General features: G+C 47.5%; 1 protein-coding gene across 3 annotated transcripts in view; it reads right to left on the bottom strand.

The window, feature by feature from the left end:
* Positions 1-25,401, bottom strand: part of FAM135A (family with sequence similarity 135 member A) — a 907,387-nt gene that overhangs the window by 334,525 nt on the left and 547,461 nt on the right. For all 3 annotated transcript variants that reach the window (XM_085610912.1, XM_085610915.1, XM_085610914.1), the window contains one exon: positions 19,223-21,590. In XM_085610912.1, coding sequence (XP_085467038.1) covers positions 19,223-21,590 — 2,368 coding nt within the window. The remainder of the gene's footprint in view (positions 1-19,222; positions 21,591-25,401) is intronic.

Here is a 25,401-nt window from a genome sequence, read left to right as displayed (position 1 = left end):
AGTTACCCCAGCAATACCAACCCCGGTGGTGGGTCTGCGAACCAAGATCACACCAGAAAGTCCTAGAGAACAGAACGGCCAAAGTAGCCATCTCTCCGGACTTGGCTGTCCAGGCAATAGTGCTTGGCAAACGTGTGCAGTGAAGCCCACGTCGCCGCCTGACAGATGTCCCGCAAGGGAACTCCCCGGCCCAGGGCAGTAGTAACCGCTGTGGCCCGGGTGGAATGGGCCCTCAACCCAACAGGAGGGTCCTTTTTTGCCAAGGAGTAACCAAGTTTAATACACAACACGACCCACCGTGAGATGGTCCGTTTGTGTACCGCTTTTCCCTTCTTAGCCCCTACGTATCCAACAAAAAGTTGGTCGTCCAACCGGAACTGTTTGGTGCGGTCCAAATAAAAGGACAGCGCCCATTTTGGGTCCAAACGGTGGAGTCTCTCTTCCTCTTTTGAAGGATGCGGAGGCGGAAAGAAGGTGGGCAACGTGACAGATGTCCCGATGTGAAAGGGGGTCACCACTTTCGGTAGAAAAGAAGGACGAGGCCGGAGGACAACCTTGTCCGGATGAACAGAAAGAAAGGGAGGCGTAGATGACAGAGCCTGGAGCTCACTTACCCGTCTAGCCGAGTTGATAGCTACCAGGAAAGCAGTTTTCAGGGTCAGAAGACGAATGGGACAATTGTGAAGAGGCTCAAAAGGAGCGCACATCAGAAAGGTCAGAACAAGATTCAAGTCCCACTGAGGCATTACGAAGGGGACAGGAGGGAACATGTGAGTAATGCCTTTGAGAAAACGTGAAACAACAGGGGACTTGAAAAGAGAAGGCTGATCAGGAAGCCGTAAGAAGGCAGAGATTGCAACAAGATAACCTTTCAAGGTGCCCAAAGCAGAGCCCTGCTGGGCCGAAGAAAGAGTAGAACCTCAGAAAGAGGGGTGGAAAGGGGATCCACAGCCTTTGCTGTGCACCATGCCACAAATTTGTTCCACCGGCAGGCGTATACCGTCTTTGTGGAGGGACGCCTGACTGCCAGAATGACATCACAGACTTCAGGAGGCAAGTCAAATGGCATCAACTGCCGCCGCTCAATCTCCACGCATGGAGGTGGAGGCTGGACAGGTTCGGGTGGAGGACCGTCCCCTGCTGCTGCGACAGAAGGTCCTCCTGAAGAGGCAGGCATATCGGGGGATCGATTGACATACTGAGTAGCTCGGGATACCAGAACCTTCGTGCCCAATCCGGAGCCACTAAGATAACTTGGTCCCGGTCGCGCCTGATCTTCTTCAGCACTCTGGGCAGAAGTGGTATAGGCGGAAAGGCGTACAACAGACCGCAACTCCACTCGCGACAAAAAGAGTCTCCGAGCGAGTGCTGCCCTGGAAATTCCAACGCGCAGAACTGCTGACATTGCACGTTCTCTTCGGTGGCGAATAGATCTAACCAAGGGTCTCCCCACTGCAGAAAGAGACCTTGCGCCACGTCCGAGTTCAGACGCCATTCGTGATCCATCATGCACCGGCGGCTGAGTTCGTCTGCTCTGGCGTTCAGAGAGCCTGCCAGATGTTGAACCACCAGGGTGATGCCCTGGTGTTCCAGCCATGTCCAGAGGCGCAGAGCCTCCCGCCCTGTTTGTTGTAATACCACATGGCGGTGGTGTTGTCCGTGAACACCTGCACGACACTTCCCCGGACAGAGGGAAGGAAGGCTTTCAGTGCAAGCCGGATCGCTCTCAGCTCCAAAAGGTTGATATGGAGTTGAGCCTCCGCCGGAGACCAGAGTCCTCTGATCTCCGCCTCTCCCATGTGGCCCCCCCATCCCAGGAGGGATGCGGCCGTCACTACTACGTGCTCCGGTTGGGGTAGGGAGAGGCATCTGCCTCTGACCCAATCACGGTCCGTGAGCCACCACTGCAACTGTTTCGCAGTGCCCTCCGAGATCAAGACATGGTTGGACAGGTTGCCTCGATGCTGGGCCCACTGAAACTTCAGGTCCCACTGCAGAGCCCGCATTCGCCACCTGGCGTAATGCACCAACAGGATGCAGGAGGCCATCAGCCCCAGAAGCCGCAGCATCAACCTGACCGAAACCCAGGATAGAGGCCGAAAGATGGGAATCAGAGCATGAATATCGCTGTTCCGGAGGATAAGCCCGGAACTGCACCGAATCGAGAACCGCTCCTATGAAGAGGAGCTTCTGGGAGGGACTCAGGTGTGACTTCGGCACGTTGATGGAGAACCCCAGCAAATGCAGTAGGTCGGCCGTAGTCTGGAGGTGGGAGACGACTTGCTGGGGCGAGCCCGCCTTCAGCAGCCAGTCGTCGAGATAGGGGAAGACTGGAACCCCCGATCTGCGCAGATGAGCTGCGACCACCGCCATCACTTTCGTGAACACCCGATGGCACTGGTGAGGCCGAAGGGGAGCATGGTGAACTGAAAATGCTCCTGACCCACCGTGAACCGCAGGTAACGCCGGTGGGCCGGCAGGACGGGGATGTGAAAATAGGCGTCCTGCAAGTCCAACGCTACCATCCAGTCTCCAGGGTCGAGGGCAGCCAGAACCTGAGCTAAAGTTAGCATCTTGAACCGTTCCTTCCGGAGGAAGGTGTTGACGCTCCTGAGGTCCAAGATAGGGCGTAGGCCCCCTTTGCCCTTCTTGGGAACCAGAAAGTAGTGGGAATAGCAACCACGGCCTACTTCTGGACCAGGAACGCGCTCGACGGCCTCTTTGGCCAAGAGGGCCGTAACTTCATCCCGCAGAAGATTCAAGTGATCCTCCGATATGCGGTGGCACTGCGGTGGCATGGCTGGAGGGGTCGTCTCGAAGGGGAGGGAGTAGCCCCTTCGGACGATTTTCAGCACCCACCTGTCCGAAGTGATGGAGCGCCAGTGGAGCAGGTGATGGCGAAATCTGCCGCCCACTGGCGTGGAATGGGCCTGAAAGCTCGGACTAGGAGGGCTTTGAGGCGGATGCTGCCGGGGTGGATGTGGACTGACCGCGTTGTCCTTTAGAACCGCCACGGCAGAACCCACGTCCGCGTGCAGGGTGGTTCTGCAGCCGGTGGCTAGGCGGACGTGAGGAGGCGCCCCTTCCTTGGCCACGAAAGGGGCGAAAGGCGGAAGTGTGCGGCCGTGGGGCCGAGACACCCAAGGACGTAGCCGTAGCCCGGGAGTCCTTAAAACGAGCCCGCGCACTATCCGCCTTCTCACCAAAAAGGCGAGCGCCATCAAAGGGCATATCCATGAGGGTACTCTGGACATCCCCCGAAAAAGACATGGACCTCAGCCAGGCGTGGCGCCGGAGCGCCACCGTGGTGGAAATCGCCCTACCCAGCGAGTCCGTGGTGTCAAGTCCACACCGTATGGCATTTCGCGCTGCATCTCGCCCATCAGCAAGTGCCTGGGAGAGACGTGTCAGGGCCTCCTCCGGACACAGTGGCAGCACGTCCTCCACCGCATCCCACAGAGAGTGGGAGAAACGGTCCAAGAGGCAAGCTGTGTTCAAAGACCGCAGGCCCAAACTCAGGGTTTCTTTCCGAACTGTTCCAGCCTCTTGGTTTCCCGATCCGGAGGAGCGGACGGGAAGGAGGATTCGGAAGTGGAGGCCTGGATAACCAGGCTCTCGGGGGTGGGATGTTGGGACAGGAAACTGGGGTCGCCCAGAGCAGGGCGGTGGCACCGGGCCACGTTCCGATCCACAGGAGAAACTGTGGAGGGCTTGGACCAAGTGCCCTGCAGAACGTCGATGAGGGCCTCATTGAACTGCAGCAGAGGCTTTGTGGAGCTTGCTGACGGTTGAAGCACCTCTGTGAGGATATTAGTCCTCACGGCCACAGCAGGCAACTCGAGCCCCAGGGCTTCGGCCACCTTGCGCAGCACCACTGAAAAAGCTGCACCTTCCACCGAAGCCACAGTCGGAGGAGAGATGAAACCAGCGTCCGGTGAAGTGTCCAGACCACTGGCATCCCCCAGTTCGTCTGCCCAGTCCTGTGAAAGTTGACCCTGGAGGGCCATAGGGTCCTCAGACCCCTCCCAGTCGCCCCCGTCATCCGATTCCTGATAAACAGGAGGAACGATCTGAGCCGGATGGTAGATAAAACGCTCATCCATCGGCGTCGGGTGCGGCGCCGGTCGGCGCCGTGCCGGGTCCGGACAAAGGCTAAACCGGGGAACGGCGTCGTCCGGAGACGGCGCCGGAGGTGGAACCGGTGTCGGCGCCGGCGGCGTCGTGAGGTCGACCAGCGCCGACAGAGATCCGGGCCTGGATCCCTCGGGGACCTGCGGCGTCGGGACCGAAGTCGTCGACGGCGCCAGGGCCGGAGTCGCGTCAGTCCCAGGGACCGGTGGGTATGGAGACAGACGCGGCTCCTGCGGCTCCGATGGAGCCGCGGGGGTGGGACCACCCTGACCCTCGGCCGAGTCGCGCGACCGGCGAGGGGAGTCCGAAGAGCGGTGTCGCCTCTTGGACTTCTTTGATCGCTTCGACTTACCCGAAGACTTCGAGCCCGACGAGCGATGATGGTGACTGCGGCTCCGCGACCAGTCCTTGGACCTCCTTCTGGACCTGGACCGTGAGCGGCGCGGAGCAGAGTGCCGAAGCTCGAGAAGCTTACGGGACCGCTCCCGCCCAGCCTTCGAAGTCGAGGCCTGACAATCGGGGCACGACTCCGCGTCGTGGTCGGTCCCCAGGCAGTAAAGGCACCGGCGATGGTGGTCCGTCACTGACATCAGTCGATGACAGGCATCACAGGCTTTAAATCCAGGCATCCTACCGGCACCAGAGTCGAGTCGACAGAAGACCAAAAAGAGTCAAAAAGTTTAGTCAAAAATTGACTATGGGGTAAGCTCTTCCCGGATCGGCGCTGTCTGGCGCGGAAAAAAGAAGAACTGACGTCAACGCGCGAGGGCAGCGTCTAAGTACTCCGACAACGTCATTCCGGCGCACGACGCCAACGACGGACGCGGAGCCGCAGATGACGCCTAGCGACGCGCAAGGGGTATTGCTACAAAAATCTTTCCGGATCCAGCCTGACGCCTGGGGATATTCTAAGGTGAGGAATCTAACTAACGTGTTACTTTCAGATATATAATACGGGCGCATAGAAGATACTTTGATGCTCATTCATGGCAGTATCGTATGAGGTAGCTCTCACACGATTAATCTAATCTAAACATACTGCAATTGATCAGGGTTTGCACTCTTAGACTGACTGCTTAGACTTTGAGGCTGGAGATAATATGGTGTTTTTTGTCTTTTAGTACCCATAAACATTTGATAATAGAATATCTATTTTGAAATGAACTCCCTCTCTCCCCTTTCTTTGTTTTTTCATAGGATGCAATTTAGTGTTATTTTCTTTGTTTGGTTTTCTTTTTCCCTACAGGGACATTGATATGTCCTCGGGAGTAACAACTGTATTGCGGCATTACATTGCTGTGGCTATCATACCACATGGGCTCTTCTTTTGCCTGTAAAATTACCAAGTGATACTAAGAAAATAGAAGAATACCCAACCTTTCGCTTTGGTTGGATTACGTACTGGCCCAAATAGATGAGGTATGTCCTTACAAATCTTCTGCACACTAATGGTGCAAATAGGCAGGGTTTTGGACATGTGATAGTATTATCTATTTTTCCCAGAAATTCTGATTGACACCGCCTTCGCTTTTTTCTTTCTTCTTTTTTCCATTTTTTCTGGTCAACTTCCTAGCGGAACGCAAGGGTCTAAATACCACCCCTGTCGCAACATAACATCTGGCCGGGGTTATCATCCCAAATTCTCTACAATAATTTTCTACACAATTCCTACATTGGTAGGTACTATCATCATTATTGTTTTGTTTTTTGTTATTACATTGCAATAGACTATGGGATGTTGGGGGTGTCCCCATAAAAATAGACAACATTTTGACGGTTTCCGAATTGATACCGAGACTTGGGTTCTTTTAGTGGTCGGATGCCTATCCTCTTGGTGTTGTTCACGCATATTAAGAAAAAAACTAGTGACTTTTTTCTGTTTATTGCTCTCCAATGAATTACTGTATCAAATGTCTATATACAATGTCTACATGTCCTTGTGGTTCTCGAAAGTCATGTAAATCTTATACACAGACTGTTATATGCCAGACAAAATGTTTGGGCTCACTGTAGTCACTAAACTTGTTTTCTCCTCCTGTAAACTCGGGTATGTGACTCCTGCTGAATGTTGTTCGTGACTTTGTGTCTTTTTCTGTTATTTGAGATGTTGCATACATTTGAATTAAAGTTTGTATTGTATTGTTAAAGTAGTTTTTTATATGTTTTTAACTTACAGCCCTGAAGAAGTCCTGTTTTTTAGGACGAAACGCGTTGGCTGTCTGTCTTTAAAAAGAAAGAACTAATAAAGGAACATAAAAGAACTTGGCCAGTGTACAACGATTTGGTGGATTTCTTAGAGAATTATTATGCAAAGGACTTTTTGAATATTTCTGCAAAGTGGTGTATCTCTAATTCTGTGTATTATTTGGTTGCCCCTGGCAACAGGGGAGTGCTCTTGGACAGAGGGCATTTTTGGAGATTTTGCACACAAGAACTCACTGTTGTGTTTAAACAAATTTCAATTGGTGATTGTATTGGATTGGTGCCTGACTGGTTGCCCTTTTGGTCCACTGTCCTTGTTTGTGTGTACTGGCCCACACAATGCCAGGACTTTTAGGGTGTGCAGCAAAGTGGCGGCGGTTATGAGGGGGATGTCCAAATTCAGGAGGTGGGGAGAGCCATTTAGTCCCTGGCACGAGGCAAGGTCCGAAGGACGGATGGGCTTCCCATTGAGTTCTACTTGACCTTTAGCAATATCCTAGGCCCTAAGCTGACTGAGCTTTTATAACCCTGCAAGAATCAAAGGCACACTACCCCCTATGATGCGAGAGGCCTTGTTAGTGCTTCCCCCAGAACTGGGTAAAGAGAAAGAACACATATCATCTTATAGACCCCTCTCCATTTTAAATGTGGATTATAAAATTCTTAGTGAAATCCTGGTCACCAGACTTTTACCCCATCTGCAGGAACTTGTGCATCCGGACCAGTCTGGATTTGTCTCAAATCACAGCACTATCGCAAATAACAGACAATTGGTCCATGTCTTGCACTCCCCACCAAAGACTTGTCCTAAAGCGATGGTGATGACGGTGGACGTGGAGAAAGTGTCTTAGATGGGACTACCTGTACCTGGTAATGACGGCTATGGGTATGGGTAGGGGATACCTCACCAGGACCAAACCTCTTTACACAGACCCAGAAGCCCACGTGAAGATTGGGGGGGTTTTCCTCTCAGCACTGTGTCGCATTGAAAGAGGCACCAACAGGGTTGCCCAGTATTTCCATGTGTTGTTTGCTATGGCGGTTGAACCCCTGGCACTTACACTTCGGCAAGGCTATGCATACCAGGGTTTACCACAGATGCCTCCACACTGTACATTTCCCTGTATGCGGATGACTTACTACTTTGTCTTCGTGGGGAGACCACAGATGTGGAGGGTGTGATCATGGCCTCAGAGAATTTAGCGGGGTCTTTGGCCTGGCCATGTATTGGGACAAATCCCAGGGCACCATGTCAATGGACCAGTAACTGATACAAGGCTCATGAACACAGGGGTGCAACTACACTGGGAACCACATACTTTTCATTACTTTGGAGTGGGGATCTATCGTACTACCCCACAATTCATCAAGGCTAACATACGGGCGACGTTGGCCTTCCTGTGCCACACAATCTCATTTGACATACACTCTTTTTGTTGGGTATGGATCAGGCAGCCCTATTGAAAATGGTAATCTTGCTGCGACAGCTGTATTCCACGCTCCCAATACAAATACCCGCCTCCATATTTCAGGAAATAGTCATTCTAGTTTTGACTTTACTATAGGATACAAGACACCGTAGGATCTGCTTGGACAAACACCAACTGCCTGCAACTAAAGGCAGTCTGTCTGCCCCAGATTTTGAGCTATATTATTGGGCTGCACAACTGACCTGTGCGACCACGTGGAGAAATGTACGCTGGGCCAGCAACGAGAATTACGCAGGAGTGTTCCCACCCAAGCTGCGTGATTTCATGTAATGCTTCGCCCTCTTCAGAAGACATAAGCTACTTCCACTCACATACTAGTGGACACCCTTGAAAATTCCTGGTCCAGAGCACTTAAGAGAATGCACCTGGGAGGAGTTGGCCTAACGTCTAGGGCGGTCAACCTCGAATCTGGGGAACCGGGTTCGAGTCTCGGAAATGACGCTGAACATCCAGTGATTCTGGGCAAATCGCGTAATCTCCCCGTGCCTAACAAAAATGAATGTGTCCTCATGTAACACAACTGGTGATATGTAAAGCTCTCTGATACCCGATACCTTCGGGTCAAGTTTGCGCTATATAAAACTCTGTTAAACTCTTTTTTTTAAAATGTTCCCTACTGCGCAAGCAGAATGTCCTAGCTGCAAGGCGGAGGGGGCAGAGTTTTATCACATGGCCTTGGCTTGCCCCTCCCTATCCCAGTATGGACAAACAGTTTTCAGATACATTACGATCGCCACAGATTGACTCATTAAAAAAAAAGGCTCTATATTGTCTACGGGGACTCTTCCCTCGGCCTAGACCGAGACCCCAAGACGGTTAGGATGATAGTGTGAACTGAGCAGACTGCCCTTCACATCATATGGTCCCCCATTAGTGGCTCCCCCTATGCTAACTACAGATTAGTACCACAGCAGCATCCCCATGCTCACATGATATGTTCTATAACTAGTAGAAAGCAACAGGAGCATAAACCCGTAAACCACGTTGAGATCTGGGTACATATGTGAAAATTAGCGACAATGTCTCAACAGGTATTATTGAAGGAAAAGGCAATTCTATATGTATGTACAAAGAATTACACGAAGGAAGAAGGGAGACTCAAGTTATTTGGTTTTGGAAGTGCTCATGGCATCATATATTTAGTTATAGCAATTTACACAATGCAGTTATATCAGCACTGTGGGCATAAATTGCAAAGGCAACCCAAAAACAATAGGTGCACGTTGTGCTCGTGACATGAAAAGTGACGACGCAAGTGACACGTGGTGAAGAACAGCAAAAGGCGCAGGGTGACAATTGTGAAGAAGAATATATACAGAGTTATGGTTCAGCTTTAAAAGTTTTCAGGTATTTGAATTGTATTATTCAAAATATTTTGGTGAACCATAGAGACAGATGCGCCGCGAATTGCGCTGAAAGTTGGTCGACGGCGTTTCGATCCTATCGAGTCAGGATCATCATCAGGACCGGGTTTCTGATTAACAGGTGCTGTATGGGGGAAGAAACAAGGGGGGAGAATTCAGGGAAGGGGTGGGTAGGTGGTGCGGGGTGGGAGAAGGACGGTGGGAAGTGGGGCACTATCCCAGGTTTGGAAGGTGGGAAGAACAGGGGAAGGCCGGCGGGCCAGCAGACAGGGCGCACGGGGTGAGGGCACAGCTCAGTCAGATAATTAATATAAGGTGTCGGAGCTGCAGCAGAGGAGCAATAGCCATGTGGCTTGGGCTCGGTGTATGACAGATAAGAAGGCAAAAGCTGCGACAACGGCTGGAGTCAGCGAGGGAATGGCACGTGTGAGTGCGCGACTCAGCAAGTGGAGTCAATTGTAGCGGGGGTGCGAAGACCGTGCAAATGGGTCTAAGTGCATGACAGATAGACATGCACAGTGCGCGGAAGCGGCTGAAGTCCGCGAGGGAATGGCAAGTGTAAGTGCGCAGCTCAGCAGTTGGAAAAAAGGAAAAGGAGGAGCTGCAGCGGGGGACGAGGGGGACACAGCTCAGCGAGTGGAAGTCAAAAAGCAGCAGCGGGGGAGAAGGGGCACAAAGTCATCTAGGCGGGTGGTGTCAGCGATGGATGCCTGTGTCGTGGGTACAACAGGTGAGGGATGGTGGAACACTAATGGCTAAGGGGGAGGGGGCTGGGGGACAGCAAGCGGAGCGGGAGGGAACTCACCTAACTGTAGATCGGAGCGGGTCAGCGATGGAAAGGCGGAGTGGTCGGAGTCCCGGGCCACTGAGCAACCTAAATGGGTTGTGGGCTATTTGTGAATCGAGAGTCAAGATTTAAAAAAAAAAAAAATGGAGGGGGGTCGGCGGGTGGGGAGATTGGAGGGGGGCGAGGATTGGCAGAGGTACTGCCGCGGGGAACTCACCAAGGAAGAGCTCAAGTGGGCTGCATGGAGTGAAGTCAGCCGTGGTGTCTGTGGCGATCGGTGCCAAGCGCGGTAACAGGCAATGCCGGAATCTATTGGAGGAAGCGAGGCTCGTTAGGGGAAAGCCGGAGGGTGCGGCTGTGCCGGTTTGAGCCGCAGAAGCCAGCGTGGTGGCTTACCGTTGGGTGGATGGAAGCTGAATTCCAAAGTCTACAGGAAGTGCAGGCAGCAGTCCCTGGCCGCCACGTACGTGTGCGGTATTTTTCAATGCGGTGTAGCGATAGTGAAACCGCTTACATAGGGTGAACAATGCGCTTCCGGGTGCAGGGCGTTATTGGGTCACGTGTCAAGGGCTCCTCTGGTAGGAGGCGGGAGTGGGAGGGGCAGCGCATGAGTGACAGCAGGGAGGAGGGAAGGATCGCGCGGTGGTGAGAGGAGGAGTGGAGTGGAGGGGCGGAGGTAGACAGGGAATGAAACTGGGAAGGAAACTTTATTGGCACACAATTTGTGGGTACAACGTCCTCGTGGGACAAAGTAAACAGACCGAAGAAAGTTTATACATTAGCCGCAGTTAAAGCAAGGTGTGGACATGGCTGGCGAGTATGTTATATAACTAAGCATAGAGAGCTACATGGGCTACAGCAGGAGGAATTTGGTTGCAGTTCAACAGTTGCGTAATAGCTACGATATGTATTGTTTGATCGACCTGATTGGGGGTTGGTTGGCGCTATTATCAGTGCCCAGGACTGTTTTTCCTCTTCCTGTTCATACCTCATATTGAATTAGCATTACTGATATTGACTGAATTTTATCCTCCACACAAACGATTGTACCTTTCTTCTTGCCTTGTATTTCCACAGTTGAACTTTGCACATGTGAAACACGGACAATCGTACTGAACTATTTATTAAACTTGGAAAAACAAAAAAAGTGTTATAAAACTTTTAAAAAAATTCTTCGACCCTTCAAGCAAATGTAATCACTACCTACATGTTAGAAATGGGGGTCTCTAGTTGGCAATGGCTGGCCACTGTCCAAGTAGGGACCTTTCTTCCTAAGTCAGAGTAAGAGGGCTACACCCTTTGATAACCCCTGCTCAACCCTGTGGTAACGTCGCACAAGCAGCTAGGATTATCTCAGAGGCAGTGTGTGAAGCATTCATGACCATACACAGTAACACAGTGTAGAAAACTACAAAGGGACACCACACAAGGCCAATAACGGTAAAAAGCCACAATACTGTAATATAGGATTACTCTTGAAATGCTGCAAAAATAGTTCAAAGTGTGCAAAGAGGAAGTCCGTTCAAAGCAGTGGTCTCTGCGACCCTTTTACTTACAAAGTACCTGGATTTCGTTGCAAAACCACCAAAATGTCGCAAAGAAGCTGTAGCGATGATTTTCGGCACGCGAGGCCGGCGATGCGATGACTCCTTGCCGCGAGGGAGGAGACGTGGCGACGATCCTGTTGCGTGTACGATCGGGTTGCGATGCGAAGAAATGGCGCTCCGCGAGGGAGCGACGATCCTGATGCGATGCAATGAAAAAGGAGGACGCCCGGCGTCTGCGCTGCGATATCGTGATGCGATGATCTCGATGCGATGATCTGTGGGGTTAGCGAGCACTTGGCAGCCCGCAAACGTGCAATGCTTTTCCGGTGCGCTTTCAGCTGCGGTGGCTCGCAAACGTGCGTTAGCGACGATTTCAGCACTCTCTTCTCTGTAGTAGAACTAGAGGCCCTGGAACTCACAGGAGCCTCACCTGCAGGTAGAAATCCTCTCTGGGAGGAATCAGGAGGCTGGTGGTGAAGTCTGATGTGCCTGAGACTTCCACAGGAGGCTAGCTCTCTCCTAGCCCTTGGGTGATTGCTGTGGCAAGATAAATAAAAATTCTCTCGAAGTCCTTTTCCCTCTTCTTCCAAGTCCAATGGTAACCACCGAAGGCCAATCCAAGAAACCGCACACAAGCACAAGGACAGTCACCTCCTGCAGATTCCTTCAGTTACACGGACAGAGGTTTGTCTTGTTGTCCAGGAGCAATACGAATTGTAGGGGTTTCAGCACAGATATTTATACCCCAAAAGTCTTTGTTCTCAAAAGCTACAAGTCACTGAACCCAGCCAGAACCAGTTCTGCTCAGTCCTGGAGCACTTTGTTTACTAGGCTGCATCCTTCCTTTCAGAAAGAGGGGGTCTGCCATCAGACGCACAGTAGGTGGTGGAGCCAGCATTCACCTTGCCAGGCACAGCCCTATTCAGATCAAGGAGCTACCCCTCCCCATACTCCAATGAAGATCTCTCTATACACATAACAGCAGAGCACACTGGAAGGCTTAGGCAAGAAAATACATACTTTCTAAAAGTGGTATTTTCAAACACAGAATATAAAAATAAACGTCACCAAAAGATGTATTTTAATATTCTGAGCTCAGGCATACTACATTAGTTTTTCTACCATATTCCTTGGGTCAGTTAGGACTATAGAATGGAATAGTCAAACTGCCCATTCTGGCCTATGGAGAACAGGTAGCCTTACAGTAGTGAAAAACGAAATTGGGTGTAATTCACTACCAGGACATGGTACACACACCAAGGCATGTCCTACCTTACACGTACAATGCAGGGGGGGCTTACATGACGCCAAGGGCAGGTTCAGGGGCTGGGAAGTGGGTACACTTCACAGCCAAGATGGCAGTTCTGGACTGCACACAGACTCTGCAGTGGCAGGTCTAAGACACACTTTACAAGCTGCTTCTGTGGGTGGCGCAAACCAGCGCTGCAGGCCCACCAGCAGCATTTGGTTTACCAGCCCTGGGCACACACAGGCCACGCTACTAGGGACTAACAGGTAAACCAAATAAGCCAATCATGGATATACCAATTCACATGTCATATTTACACAGGGAGCATTCGCGCTGTGGCACTGAATGGCAGTGGCACAGCGCCCAGAGCATCTAACACCAGCAAAAACATAGGAGACGACAGCGAAAAATGGAAGGGAGACCCACGCCAATGGTGCCAGGTCTAACACTACAGAACTGCTTACAGCATTAAAAGCCAAAGCAGACAACTATACAATAGGTCAATCGGAGATGCCATCAAGAATTTCTTGTCAAAACAGCAATAAATCCCAGCAAGGCACAATAAATAGAATGGGATGGGACAAGTAAAGCAAAACTTTCAAAAAAATGTGCCACTACTGGCAAGTTAAACAGGAAAGGTGGACCAAGAAGGTACGTAAAATCAGACAGAGCTTTTAGGAACTCCTTAACCATAGCCACCACCAGACACTGCTGTTAAAAGGAGAATGCAGACCTCAAGATGTCAGACAGGAGAGATTTAAAAGTATTGATGTCTCCTGACCCACACCACTGCACAAATATTTTCCACTGGCTTGTGTAGGTAGATTTGGTGGCAGGTTTCTGGGCTGCCAGGATGACATGCAATCTCACCAGGAAGGCAAAAGGATTTTAGTTGCCACAGTTCAATCGCAACGGATGCAGCTGCAGTGTCTGGTGATTACAGTGGAGGGAATGACTATCTTTCTGAGAGAGCAGGTCCTCTCTGTGCTAGAGAGAAAGAGGTGGCTGAATGCTGGGAGCCAATAGATAGGCATACCAAATCCTCCTCAACCAGTCTGGAGCCATCAGAATTAGCTGCATCTGATCCTCCCACACTTTCCACAGTATACTGGATATAAGCGGGTCGGTGGAAGCATGTACATGAGGTCCGACACCAGCTGAGCCAGAGAGCATCCTAGGGAACATACCAGCGGGAAGCCTATTATTGGCACAGCACTAAGGATTCCTATGGTTTATGTCCAAGAATGGAAACGCTGATCATGAGGAGACTGCCTTTATCACCTTTGGGTGTTGTTCCCACTTGTGATCCTTCCGCATGAGGCAAATAAGAGGATCCATCCTCACATTGAGGAAGCCTTTTGTGTGACTCACACTGGTAGCTTCCCTGCTGCAACGATTCCATAGGTGAATTGCCTCCTAGCATACAGCCTAAAACCCCCACCCCACCTCCTTAGTTGATATAATAGATGGTGCGGTTCTGCCCTTTTTAATCTGAACATTGATTCCTGAGATGGAAGAGAAGACTGCCTTCAAAGCAAGAATGACCACCTACTAATTCAGCACATTTATCTACAGACCAGAGGAAATGTGATGCCCTGAAGCCCAGATGAGCACCTCAGACCACCAGCCACAAGGCATCTTTCATCATGATAGGCTGAACTTTAGAGGGCTGAAAGGGTTACCTCTTAAGAGGTTAGAGGGCGTCATCCATCAGTGCAGATCTCGATGTACCCACTGGAAGATCTGCACCTGAACTGAGAGGCTCCTGTGAAGTTGCAGCCACTGCCTTCTCAGACACCACTTGAGGGTACCCATCTGCCATCTGGTGTAAGGTTAGAAAATTCTGCACACCAGTATAGAGGAAATTTGAGTAGTTGTAGCACAATTAACTCAAAGAAGAATTAGAGTTCATTATACTGCACATATAAAGTTCAAAATCATCTCATGGAAGATATCTGGGTTCATTTGCCAAAGGGTGTTTCATCTTAGCGGCAGTAATACTGCCTCATGACTTCTTCATGGCTTGAAGGGACATATTTTCAAAATAAAATTATACAATAAAAATCTAATTGGGTACGTCACAATTAAATCAACTTATACCCAACATCTAAACCATCCTAAAAGTACTACATCTATCAACAGTGTAAAGACAGAGTGTCTTTGGTTTTCTTGTAGAATTTAAGTATCACATCAATGACCAACTGTTGGTTGAACACTAAGATGTAAGGTAGAGCTCGTATGTTAATTTTCCATGATTCACCATGTGATATAGCATCAAGATTATACATGTTATCTTAGTCAGATTGCTCGAGCATGTAATTGTTTTTACAATGTGCGGCATGGCAGACCAATACTGTCACATATCGCAATTATTCATTTTAGACCAAAATGCTTTATTCAAGAGCCCCAAACTTTGTCAAACTTTATAGGAAATCATTTGTTCATATATACACACGCCACCCTTTCTGCTGCCATACACCAATCCATATTATAGCATTATAAATTGAAGCATGGTATATCATTACTATGCCACAGTCTCACAATGTCAACGTCCCAACGAGGGAATCTAACGTTTCCTTTAAACCAAATGGAGGGGCACCTTGAATTTTCACCCCAGGTTCATGAGTCTATGGAATCCACACAGATCAGGTCATGGCTCCCTTTGGATTTGCCTACCCTGCAGCTGTTGTTGAGATCTATTAAGTCAGGTTCACCTCTTGATCCCCTCCCTCCCCCTAAACTTAGTCTTTTGGACGAGGCTGCCCTTACTGTGATGCTTAACTTTCTCAATACTTCCTTAAGTACAGGTTCAGTACTTCAGAGTTGGAGACGTGCACTCGTCCTTTCCCTATTAAAAAAGGAAGCTCTTGATCCTCTCTGTTGGTCAAATTTTCGCCCTATGTCTCTTTTCTAAAATTTTGGAAAGGCATATTAATGTTCAACTTTCCTCTTTTATCACAACTCGTAATTTGCTGCACTCTTAACAGTCTGGTTTTAGACAAGGCCATAGTACCGAATCTGCCCTTCTCAGGGTCACTGAATATCTCAGTCAACAACTCAACCCCAGAGGTACTGCCGCCCTCATTCTGCTAGATTTGAGTGCGGCTTTCAACATGGTGTCACATTCTATTCTGACAGACCGTCTTGAAGCCTCTGGCACCGAGGGTTTGGCTTTGAGGTTGTTGATCTCCTTTTTAAAAGACCACACCTTCCAGGTCTTTTCGAAGGACATTAGATCAAATACTCTAGCTTTAACCTCTAGAGTGCCTCAGGGATCAATTTTGAGCCCTTTTCTTTTTAACTGTTATGTTCGCCCCCTGGTTGACATTGGTGAGAAGTCTGGATTGGCCATCTCTTCGTATGCTGACGATACACAGATTATCTTTTCACTCTCTACAGCTCAGCTTCAAGAGCCCTACCTGCTTCAGCTTGACTAATGTCTTCTCGTGGATGACCAATGCCCTGAAGCTAAACTGCACTAAAACAGAGGTGCTCATTTTGGGTAATAACCCAGAGCTTTGGGGAATTAAACGTTGGCCTGACACTCTGGGCCCTATGCCTGCTTCTGTCTCCAAAGTCAAAAACCTGGGTTTTATTATTCATAAAAATCGTTCCCTCAAACCTCAGGTGTCCAGGGTCACGGCGTCCTGCTTTGCTGTTCCTAAATGGACTAAAAAATCCTGTGGCTAATTCCACCGGCAGCACAGAGAATGGTTTTGCAAGCTCTGATAATATCCAGGCTGGACTACGGTAATGTACTGTATCTGAAGGCAAATAAAGCCTCAGTCCAATGGTTGCAGGTTATTCAGAATGTAGCTGCACATCATCTTTTCCATCTGCCTAGATGCCCTACCGTGTCACCTGTGCTCTATCAACTTCATTGGCTCAAAGTCGATAAGCGTATCGAGTTTAAGGCCCTATGTTACATGTATCGGGTCAAATGTGGCCTTGCTCCCTCTTATATTCAAAGACTGGTAACGACAGTTGAGATCCTCCAGTCTCTTACTGTTTTCAGTTCCCAGGTTCAGTCTTGTCCATATGAGGAGCCATTCTTTTTCCTACCTAGGCCCTAAGCTTTGGAATGCTCTCCCATTCGATCTTAGGAACTGTCACTCTCCGTTAGCTCTCCGCAAGCACTCAAAGACTTTTCTTTTTAGCGACCTCGCTTGACTCTTATTACGGCCTGTTGCCTAGCGCTTGTGTGGCTCTGCCTCTGCCTGACCAGCGCCGGGAGACCCTATTGGGTAGCTGTGCGCTTTATCAATCAACAAATAAATAAAAAATGTCCCTTGAAGCCACCACTAACCCCACCTCCCCCAGATGTTTACCTAGATAGGCCCTGGTCACCCAAATTCTGAGACACATTATTCTAGTATGCACAGGTATCACACGTTCTTTGATTCTATTTAAGCATTTTATGAACATTTTCCAGTTTCATGCAACTTAGGGAGAAGCTAAAGAGTAGGGAGAAATATATCCATTGTTGGTTGTGTCCTTCAAACAAAGATCATTATTTATTTTACAAACTCAAAAATCTGTGCACAGGTGTAATAAACTCTATGCTATTTTTCATACTGCATGAATCTGAAACCTGAGCAAATCGGCACATCCCTAGAGTACACTACACTTCGTCCCAGACTAGGTCGTCCATGGGGATTCAATCACTCACCTACCTGTTTTGTAGTAGGATCAGGCTGTGCAGAGAATAACTGTTGAGGGTTTTTATTTCACTGATACAGTCTTCTTACGCAGTGTAATTGTCAACTGGTGAGCAGTCCTGTACGTCACTTACAAAATTCAGTTATTATCTTATGGCACGTCTAAACTGTGTAAACCAAAAGACGCCACTGCGCATCAAAGTTCAGATCTGCTCCATCATAGGCTATAGGATTTCTCATTGTTTGCACCCCATACATCTCCCAGACAAGATATTACATTAATATCCCAAACCTGGGCCCCATTCATATGGAAGAGGTCCAGTTAGAGCTTCTAAGCACGCAATGGATTTTTCCTAGTCAGGATTCCCTCTGATCCAAGTGATTTCATTACCCTCTTCATACAGCCTGGTTGGTTTCACACATGACTCTCATCCAACTTGGTAGGCAAACCCTTTTCACCAAGCCTCTGGAGATTCCCTACTTCGTTCTGTTTCAACTTCATACGGTCCTTCAGCAATGACTAATTTGTCTTTAACTGCTTCATGACTTGCCTCACCACTACTCTCTTCCACACAGGCTTCTGCATTGCTAGAAACAGAGCCAGAGAGTATGCAAAGTTCCCCAAGATGGATAACTTCTGAGTTGAAAATGACTGAGTCCTCTGAAGCCTTTAGATATCTGTCAGTGTTTTGAGACTCTCTACTAACAATGCCAATTTTTGTCATTGGGGTGGGTATATTTTTCACCTCATTTGTTGTATCTTCATCAGAAGAAGCACATTTAAAAAGACCTCTGATGCTGGAGAGAGTGGGATGAACTGGTAAGGTGTCCTCTGCATGGCCAGAAAAAACTACACTCTGAGGTTGCAAAAGTAGATATTTTTTGTCATCAAATTTTGTTGAGTGAGCTGTTCCCAAGTCTCATCCAACTTGCTAGGCAAACCCTTTTCACCAAGCCCATGGTAATTCCCTACCTCGTTTCTGTGGTAAAAAAAAAAAAAATCCCATTCATTGATCAATTAAAGTTGTGCAACCCAGTAGTACCTACAAACAATAAGCGGTGAATACTTCCATGGTAAGTTCTAACTCAGGGAAATTCTGGGGGAGGCACCCTCCCATATCAGAGACAAGAAAATAGCACCCAACCTTAAAATAAAAGGTTCGGATATTTAAAAGCGGGTATTTTGTAATACATAAATTAGTTTGGGAACAGTAACCATTACATAAAAGGCTGCCTGTTCTAGAAGTAACATTGCTAGGCCGCGTTGGAATGCTGAATCCTTCTTGTAGCATGCAAGAAGAACCTGTCGCAGATTTTCTTGAATACAATGTTCCCTATCCTTTGTAATACTATTTAAAGGTGACAAAAAGCATATTGAAAATATTTATAGGACATTTACATTCGTATGAAAGAGCCTGAATTAACATAAACAATGGTAGATAACAAATAGAAAGTGTGTTCCTTTATAAGCAGCATGATCTTTGGAAGGCAGTGCATACCAAAGTGGAAACTGTTGGCAGACTATTCGTCTATATAAACAGCAGATAATCCCCCAAAACCGCTTCCATTTTCCAAATCAATATTCCTTTCCGAGTCCATGTAAACTGATTTCCTAGATACTATATATAACACCTGCTGATGATCCATAGGTTATATATCTAAAGTCACTCACAGATTCACAGCTGGGCCTTCGCATTATGTACAATATCAATGACAAGGTTTACAAATAGTAAGAAAAAACTTAATCAAAAATACCAATATTTGAAATAATTTCTTCAATTCATAATTACTTACGCCAGCATTTGCATTTTGGGAGAACTTTCGTACCAGGACATGGATGAAGTAGAACTGAGGGTTGTGCTGCTTGGTTGTTTTGTAATGGTGTTTAGTTTGCTCCTGGAAGAAGAGGCAGTGCTACAAGGAGACTCCCTATGTGCGGATGAAAAAGACAAACAACCTGGAGCGCAGACACCAGGTATATTAAGTCCATCCTTCAAATGCTCGCTACTTATCAGCTCAGACCTCAGAACTTTGTCCACTGTAAGAGAATGTCTCAGCTCATAGTCAGCATCCGCTGTTCCATTTAAAGCATGGTCAGTTTCCTCATAAAAGCCATTTTCAATCATTTCTTGATCTTGTTCTTCCTCATCCTCATCTGCAGTGTCTTCTTTAGAGATTGGTGAATTTACTTGCTTACTATAAATGTCCTTTTCTGGATTAATAAACTTTTTATTGTCAGGTGGGCTTAGGCCTGAAACATATGTGTTGCTTCTAGAGCCAAAATAGTTTTCAATTAACCCTTGCTTAACCACGTCTGTGCTACTGGCGGGTGAAAGGTTAGGAAGAGCAATGTGAGAGTCAGTTTCAACTTCATACGGTCCTTCAGTAATGACTAATTTGTCTTCAACTGCTTCATGACTTGCCTCACCACTACTCTCTTCCACACAGACTTCTGCATTGCTAGAAACAGAGCCAGAGATTATGCAAGGTTCCCCAAGATGGATAACTTCTGAATTGAAGATGACTGAGTCCTCTGAAGCCTTTAGATATCTGTCAGTGTTTTGAGACTCTCTACTAACAATGCCAATTTTTGTCATTGGGGTGGGTATACTTTTCACCTCATTTGTTGTATCTTCATCAGAAGAAGCAAATTGAAAAAGACCTCTGATGCTGGAGAGAGTGGGATGAACTGGTAAGGTGTTCTCTGCATGGCCAGAAAAAACTACACTCTGAGGTTGCAAAAGTAGAGATTTTTTTTCATCAAATTTTGGCAAGTGAGCAGTTCCCAAGTCTACCACAGTCTTGCTGTCACTAAGCTGGCATTCAGGCACAATGGAAATGTTCGAATTTTCATCAGGGGACAGCTCATCATCATCTGAAGGAAGGGAATTTATGGATGTCAAGGAGGACTGTATTTCACTTAATGCACTGGTGCTCTCGGTACAATGGCTTTCTCTTGCAGTTCTTACACTACAGTCTGGTCTCAGCAAAAGCTGAGGAACGGTTCTGTCATTGATGTGGGAACCCTGCTCCAGTAGAGTGTCAGAAGCTGCATCCGGATTGGGGTGCAGTGCAAAAGAGCTAGGTTCGCTTTCCACACCTGAGTCGGAGAACCTGGAGGAGGCACAGGTGATGCTGCCATCGGGAATCTTTATTGTGTCGCCAGTAACTACAATGTGAAACTCCTTCGAAAAGGAAGAATGGTTGTTTTTTAATCGAGGAACCCCATCCCCAGACCCTGATAATTTCAAATTTAATTCAGGCTCAGCCTCCTTATCAAATACAGAAGAATCATGTTCAATTTTGATATTGTCATTTCTTGCAGGTTGAACGTCAGACACCGTGAAATCTTCTCTGAAGACAAGATCTTGCGGCTGACCTACCTTTGAACCAAAGATGACAGTCACTTTCTCTCCACTGTAAGGGTTTTTGTTACTTGGCCTGACCTCGATCGTTCTTACACCAGATGGAGACGTAGTTTGTTGGCTAGGACAGTCTTCGGGTTGGCCTCTGGGTGGCAGCATGCTACTTATATGAAAAAATCCAGGACCTGCCTGGGATGTGTAACCTGCACTAGTACTGGATGCATCTGAAACCGAGTTTATCCTGCTAGCATTCCAGGCACCAAACGGACTTAGCTGATTGCTGTCTTTTGTCACAGGCTGTTTATCAGTTTTGACTGCACTGGGGGGACAGACTTTGTGCTCATTCTGGCTTTTTTGCACAGGACAGGAACTAGCAACCCCAGTAAATTCTGCTGGAGAGGGATCCAGCCCTCCCTTCTCATTGACTGAAGGCCAGCCTTCAAAAGGTTGGGAATTATCTTCTAATGTTGTTGCACTTTTCAAACATTTATAACCTACCAAAACAACACTGTCTTTGGAGTTCTGTTTCACTAGTTTTTTTGAGTTCTCTGCTTTCATAGTTCTCAGAAGTTTAGCTTTAGCTTTGGATCTGTTTGCCTCATCGTTTTTCCCCTTCAGAGGCCATGAATGTTGTTTGTCAGACTCCGAAGACCAAACATTGGCCACACCTCCAGATCTCATTTTTGTCTCCAGGTTAGAAAATCCAGTCGAAGGGTTTTCTTCAGTCTCGAATTTTTCCGACCTACTGGAATCTGATCGCTGCAAATTCTGTGCTCCAAACCAGGGAACGTCCACATCTTAACAAAAGAAACACAATGGATACATTAGTCAAGGACAAGTAGGGATCAAAAAGCCAATTCACATTTAAATAAAAAGCATACCAGATACACAATGAGAAGTTTTTAGCAAATTATTAGAATACAACTACTATGTGTTTTTTAAAGTAGTTTGTGGTGCTAGGATAAACTCGTCAAAATAAGCATATTTAAAGAGGAGTTACAGAATCTGAGACACGAAAGATGCCACTGGGTGTATTGCTCTAGCAAGGAATACATATATTGAATGAATTAGACCGAATAACTCAATACTTATTTTCGGAGTAAGGAATGCATGTCTTGACTGAAGAGGGAATCGTAAAGCATAGCATGATCTGACCCAGGCAACAGCTATCACGCAGAATATTTAAAACTCTGCTGGCGTCTTCTCATTATGTCCAAAAAAGAAACTGGCTGAGAGAGCCATGAAGCAGCATGTTTTTACATGGCCAGAGTCCTTACAACCACAATACCATACCACTGTGTCTCCTCACATAAGATTTGCTGGTACTGGTACTAGAACAAAAGATAGTGAAACAAAAAAACAACGCAAGCTTTTAGGATCATGCTATGCACTGTGATTAGGGGCTCTTTTTCCTGGAGCTTTGCTTTGTTAGCTCAAGGGGGCTTTATCAACATTGAACACCCACTTAACTTTGAGCTCACTCTTAATGCTAAAGCAAGTCCTGGCTTCAAGCTGGAACCAAAACAGGTTGACGTCTCATTAAGGTGCTAAGGACCTTCTTCACACCTTATCTTCTATACAAATTGGCTACAAAGAGGGAAATTTCACCCGATGGCTATGTCAGGCTCAGGGATCAAGGTTTAGGGCCTCCCAACTTACTTGCGACACCTAAATTCCAGCGTATGCATGCCTATCCTCACACTGGTCACACACAACAGGCTGATCCTTAGATTGACACAGAAAATGGATTTCTGTATTTGCCAATTTCATATTATAGCAACTTCAAATTTTTTAGGGAAACTTAATCGTCTCAGAGGAGATATAACAACCAGGGGCTTGAAGGAAAAATAAAGATATCCTTTTGAAAACATTCTACCTCAGAGAAAAAATATATCCAATGTAGAAGCAGGTACCATTGAAAACAAGCGTTTATGAATGCAATTTGTTTCCCTTGTCCAATCCAAATCCCCCAAAATCTGGCAATGGCATTTGTCTTGTATTTTTGGAGCGGTTGGCTATGCATGTACACTAACATACGAAAGACGTATTTTCACTTGCACTGGTTGCTCTCTTTATTTGATTGGCCCTGAACATTAATGTACTCGAATGATTTACATTTGTGCCTTAGCACCATCATATCAAGGCTGCCTTCAATGTGCCAGGGATTACCACTACTGTGCCAAGAACAGAACGTTACTAGGAATCACCACAACTGTGCCAGGTAAAACATGTTGCCAGGAACTGCAACCATTTAATAAGGGCTAACGTATAGCCTATGATTACCACTATTGTCCCAGGTCCTGTCTTTAAAAATAAAAAGGAATTCCCATTATTGTGCCAGGGCCAGAATATTGTCAGGAATTACCAGCTAGGCCCCGCATATTACTAGATACTACCACCATATTGACTGGGCCAGCATATTGTCAGGGATTATCACCGTTGTATCTGGTCGTGCATTTTACCAGGAATTTCCACAACCATGCCACAGTGAGCATGTTTCAGGGGATTACCACCACTGCACTAATGTCAGCATGTTATCATCAATTGCCACCATTGTGACAGGGGTAGCATGTTATCAGGGATTACCACAATTGTGTCTGGACACGCATATTGCCTCAGATAACCACCACTGTGCTAAGGCAGGCATACTACAACAAATTGCCAGCATGTTACAAGGAAATACCACCATCGTGCCAGGTCATGTATATCAGCAGACATTATCAACATTTTTGCCAGGTTCTGCATTTCACAGGCAGCGCAATGGGCAAACCATCAAACAGACATTCATGCACATGCATACAAACTCACAGGCAAGCACTTGTGCACAAATACATAATCACATATATATATACAAACACACACATGCATACACACACACACACACAGACATACAGGCACATGCAGACATAAATGTACAAATGCACAGACACAGGCAGGCACACATACACATGTGCCTGCATGCACACAGTTCAGAAACATTTGTCTGTGAACGTCTCCTCTTGCTGTTCCATCGCTGGCCTGCCTCTTCTCTCCCAGGCTCTGCAGCTCTTGATCAGAAATCCTAAGAGGGGAATGGGAGTATCTCAGTAAGCCGGGCAGAAGAGGGGACTCACTGATGGTACCACTGTGTGGTGGAGTAGCGAGATTTAGTGAATACATACATGGTTCAAAATTTCTAGAGCTAAAATGGAAAAAAGGCCTTGGCTTTTTGATAGTGGGTTAATCAATAAAGCAAACACAGGGAAAGGATTGACAGAGAGCTGTCAGACACTCATTCCCAGTCACAGATCTGGGTTGAATCCATCATCATTCTTTAACTCACTTTGCCACCCAAGTTCAGACACAGCAATATGCAAATCAGCCTTGACCGTGTTCCTCATGGGAACAGTCCAGCCCAGACTGCCAAGCCAGGTCTTCCCTGGACCGGAAACCAGCATCCTGGGACCGGTTTCAAGGTAACACCCCTCATCAGCCAGCCTAGTTTGAATCCAGTGGCAAAGTGAGCAAGAGACCCACGTCTGGGCATACCCTGCCAACTTAGGGCAAACAAAGCAAACACAATGAGATGGGGACGGAGCACTGAAACTTTTCAGACACTCAGCCCCAGTCACAGATCTGGTTTGAATCCATCATCGTTCTTTAAGATCACTTTGCCACCCCAGTTCAGACCCAGCTATATGCAAATCAGTCTTGACTCTGTTCCTCATGGGAACAGTCCAGCCCAAACTGCCAAGCCATGTCTTCCCTGGACAGGAAACAAGCATCCTGGGACCGGTTTTGGGGTAACACCTCTCATCAGCCAGGGTAGCTTGAATCCAGTGGCAAAGTGAGCGAGGGACCCACGTCTGGGCATACCCTGCCAACTTAGGGCGAACAAAGCAAACATAGGGAGATGGTGGACAGAGCGCTGAAACTTTTCAGACAATCACCCCCAGTCACAGATCTGGGTTGAATCCATCATCGTTCTTTAGCTCACTTTGCCACCCAAGTTCAGACACAGTCATATGCAAATCTGTCTCGACCCTGTTACTCATGGGAACAGTCCAGCCCGAATTGCCAAGCCAGGTCTTCGCTGTACGGGAAACCAGCCTCCTGGAACCGGTTTTGGTATAATAGCCACCATCAGCCAGGCTAGCTTGAATCCAGTGGCCATCTCCTTGTGTTTGCGTGGGATAATCAACAACAGGCAATCATCCCAGTGGTTACAACTGGAGTTTCGCATTTCCTCAGTATACTCTGGTGGACCTGCAATGATGACCCAGAAAATAGCTTTCTGCTGCTAGCACACGATGCTCCAATTCCCAAATGTGTGGATTCAAGCTGTAGACTGACCCTAAAGAGCTAGAGTCTCAGACTTGCCCCACTAAGGATTTGAGCTCCATGAAAAAAGACTTGGTGGACGGGTTTCTCTGTCACAAAGGTGATAGATATGCCGTCGGCCTTAGTATAAATCTCATGGGACATAATGGAAGTTATATTTCGGTGGAAGGGATATTTGTCACTGTTGTGACGGAGTAACCCATCCACCAACATCTAAATCAGGCCCCAAGTCTGAAGACCGAAATCATGACTGGGCAAAAGGGCGAAAAGTAGCCGCCGGATACAAAG

The sequence above is a fragment of the Triturus cristatus genome, chromosome 6 (assembly GCF_964204655.1).
Source record: "Triturus cristatus chromosome 6, aTriCri1.1, whole genome shotgun sequence".
In the NCBI taxonomy this organism is placed as follows: Eukaryota; Metazoa; Chordata; class Amphibia; order Caudata; family Salamandridae; genus Triturus; species Triturus cristatus.
Note: the sequence above shows the minus strand (reverse complement) of the source record. Positions and strands in the feature narration are given on the sequence as shown.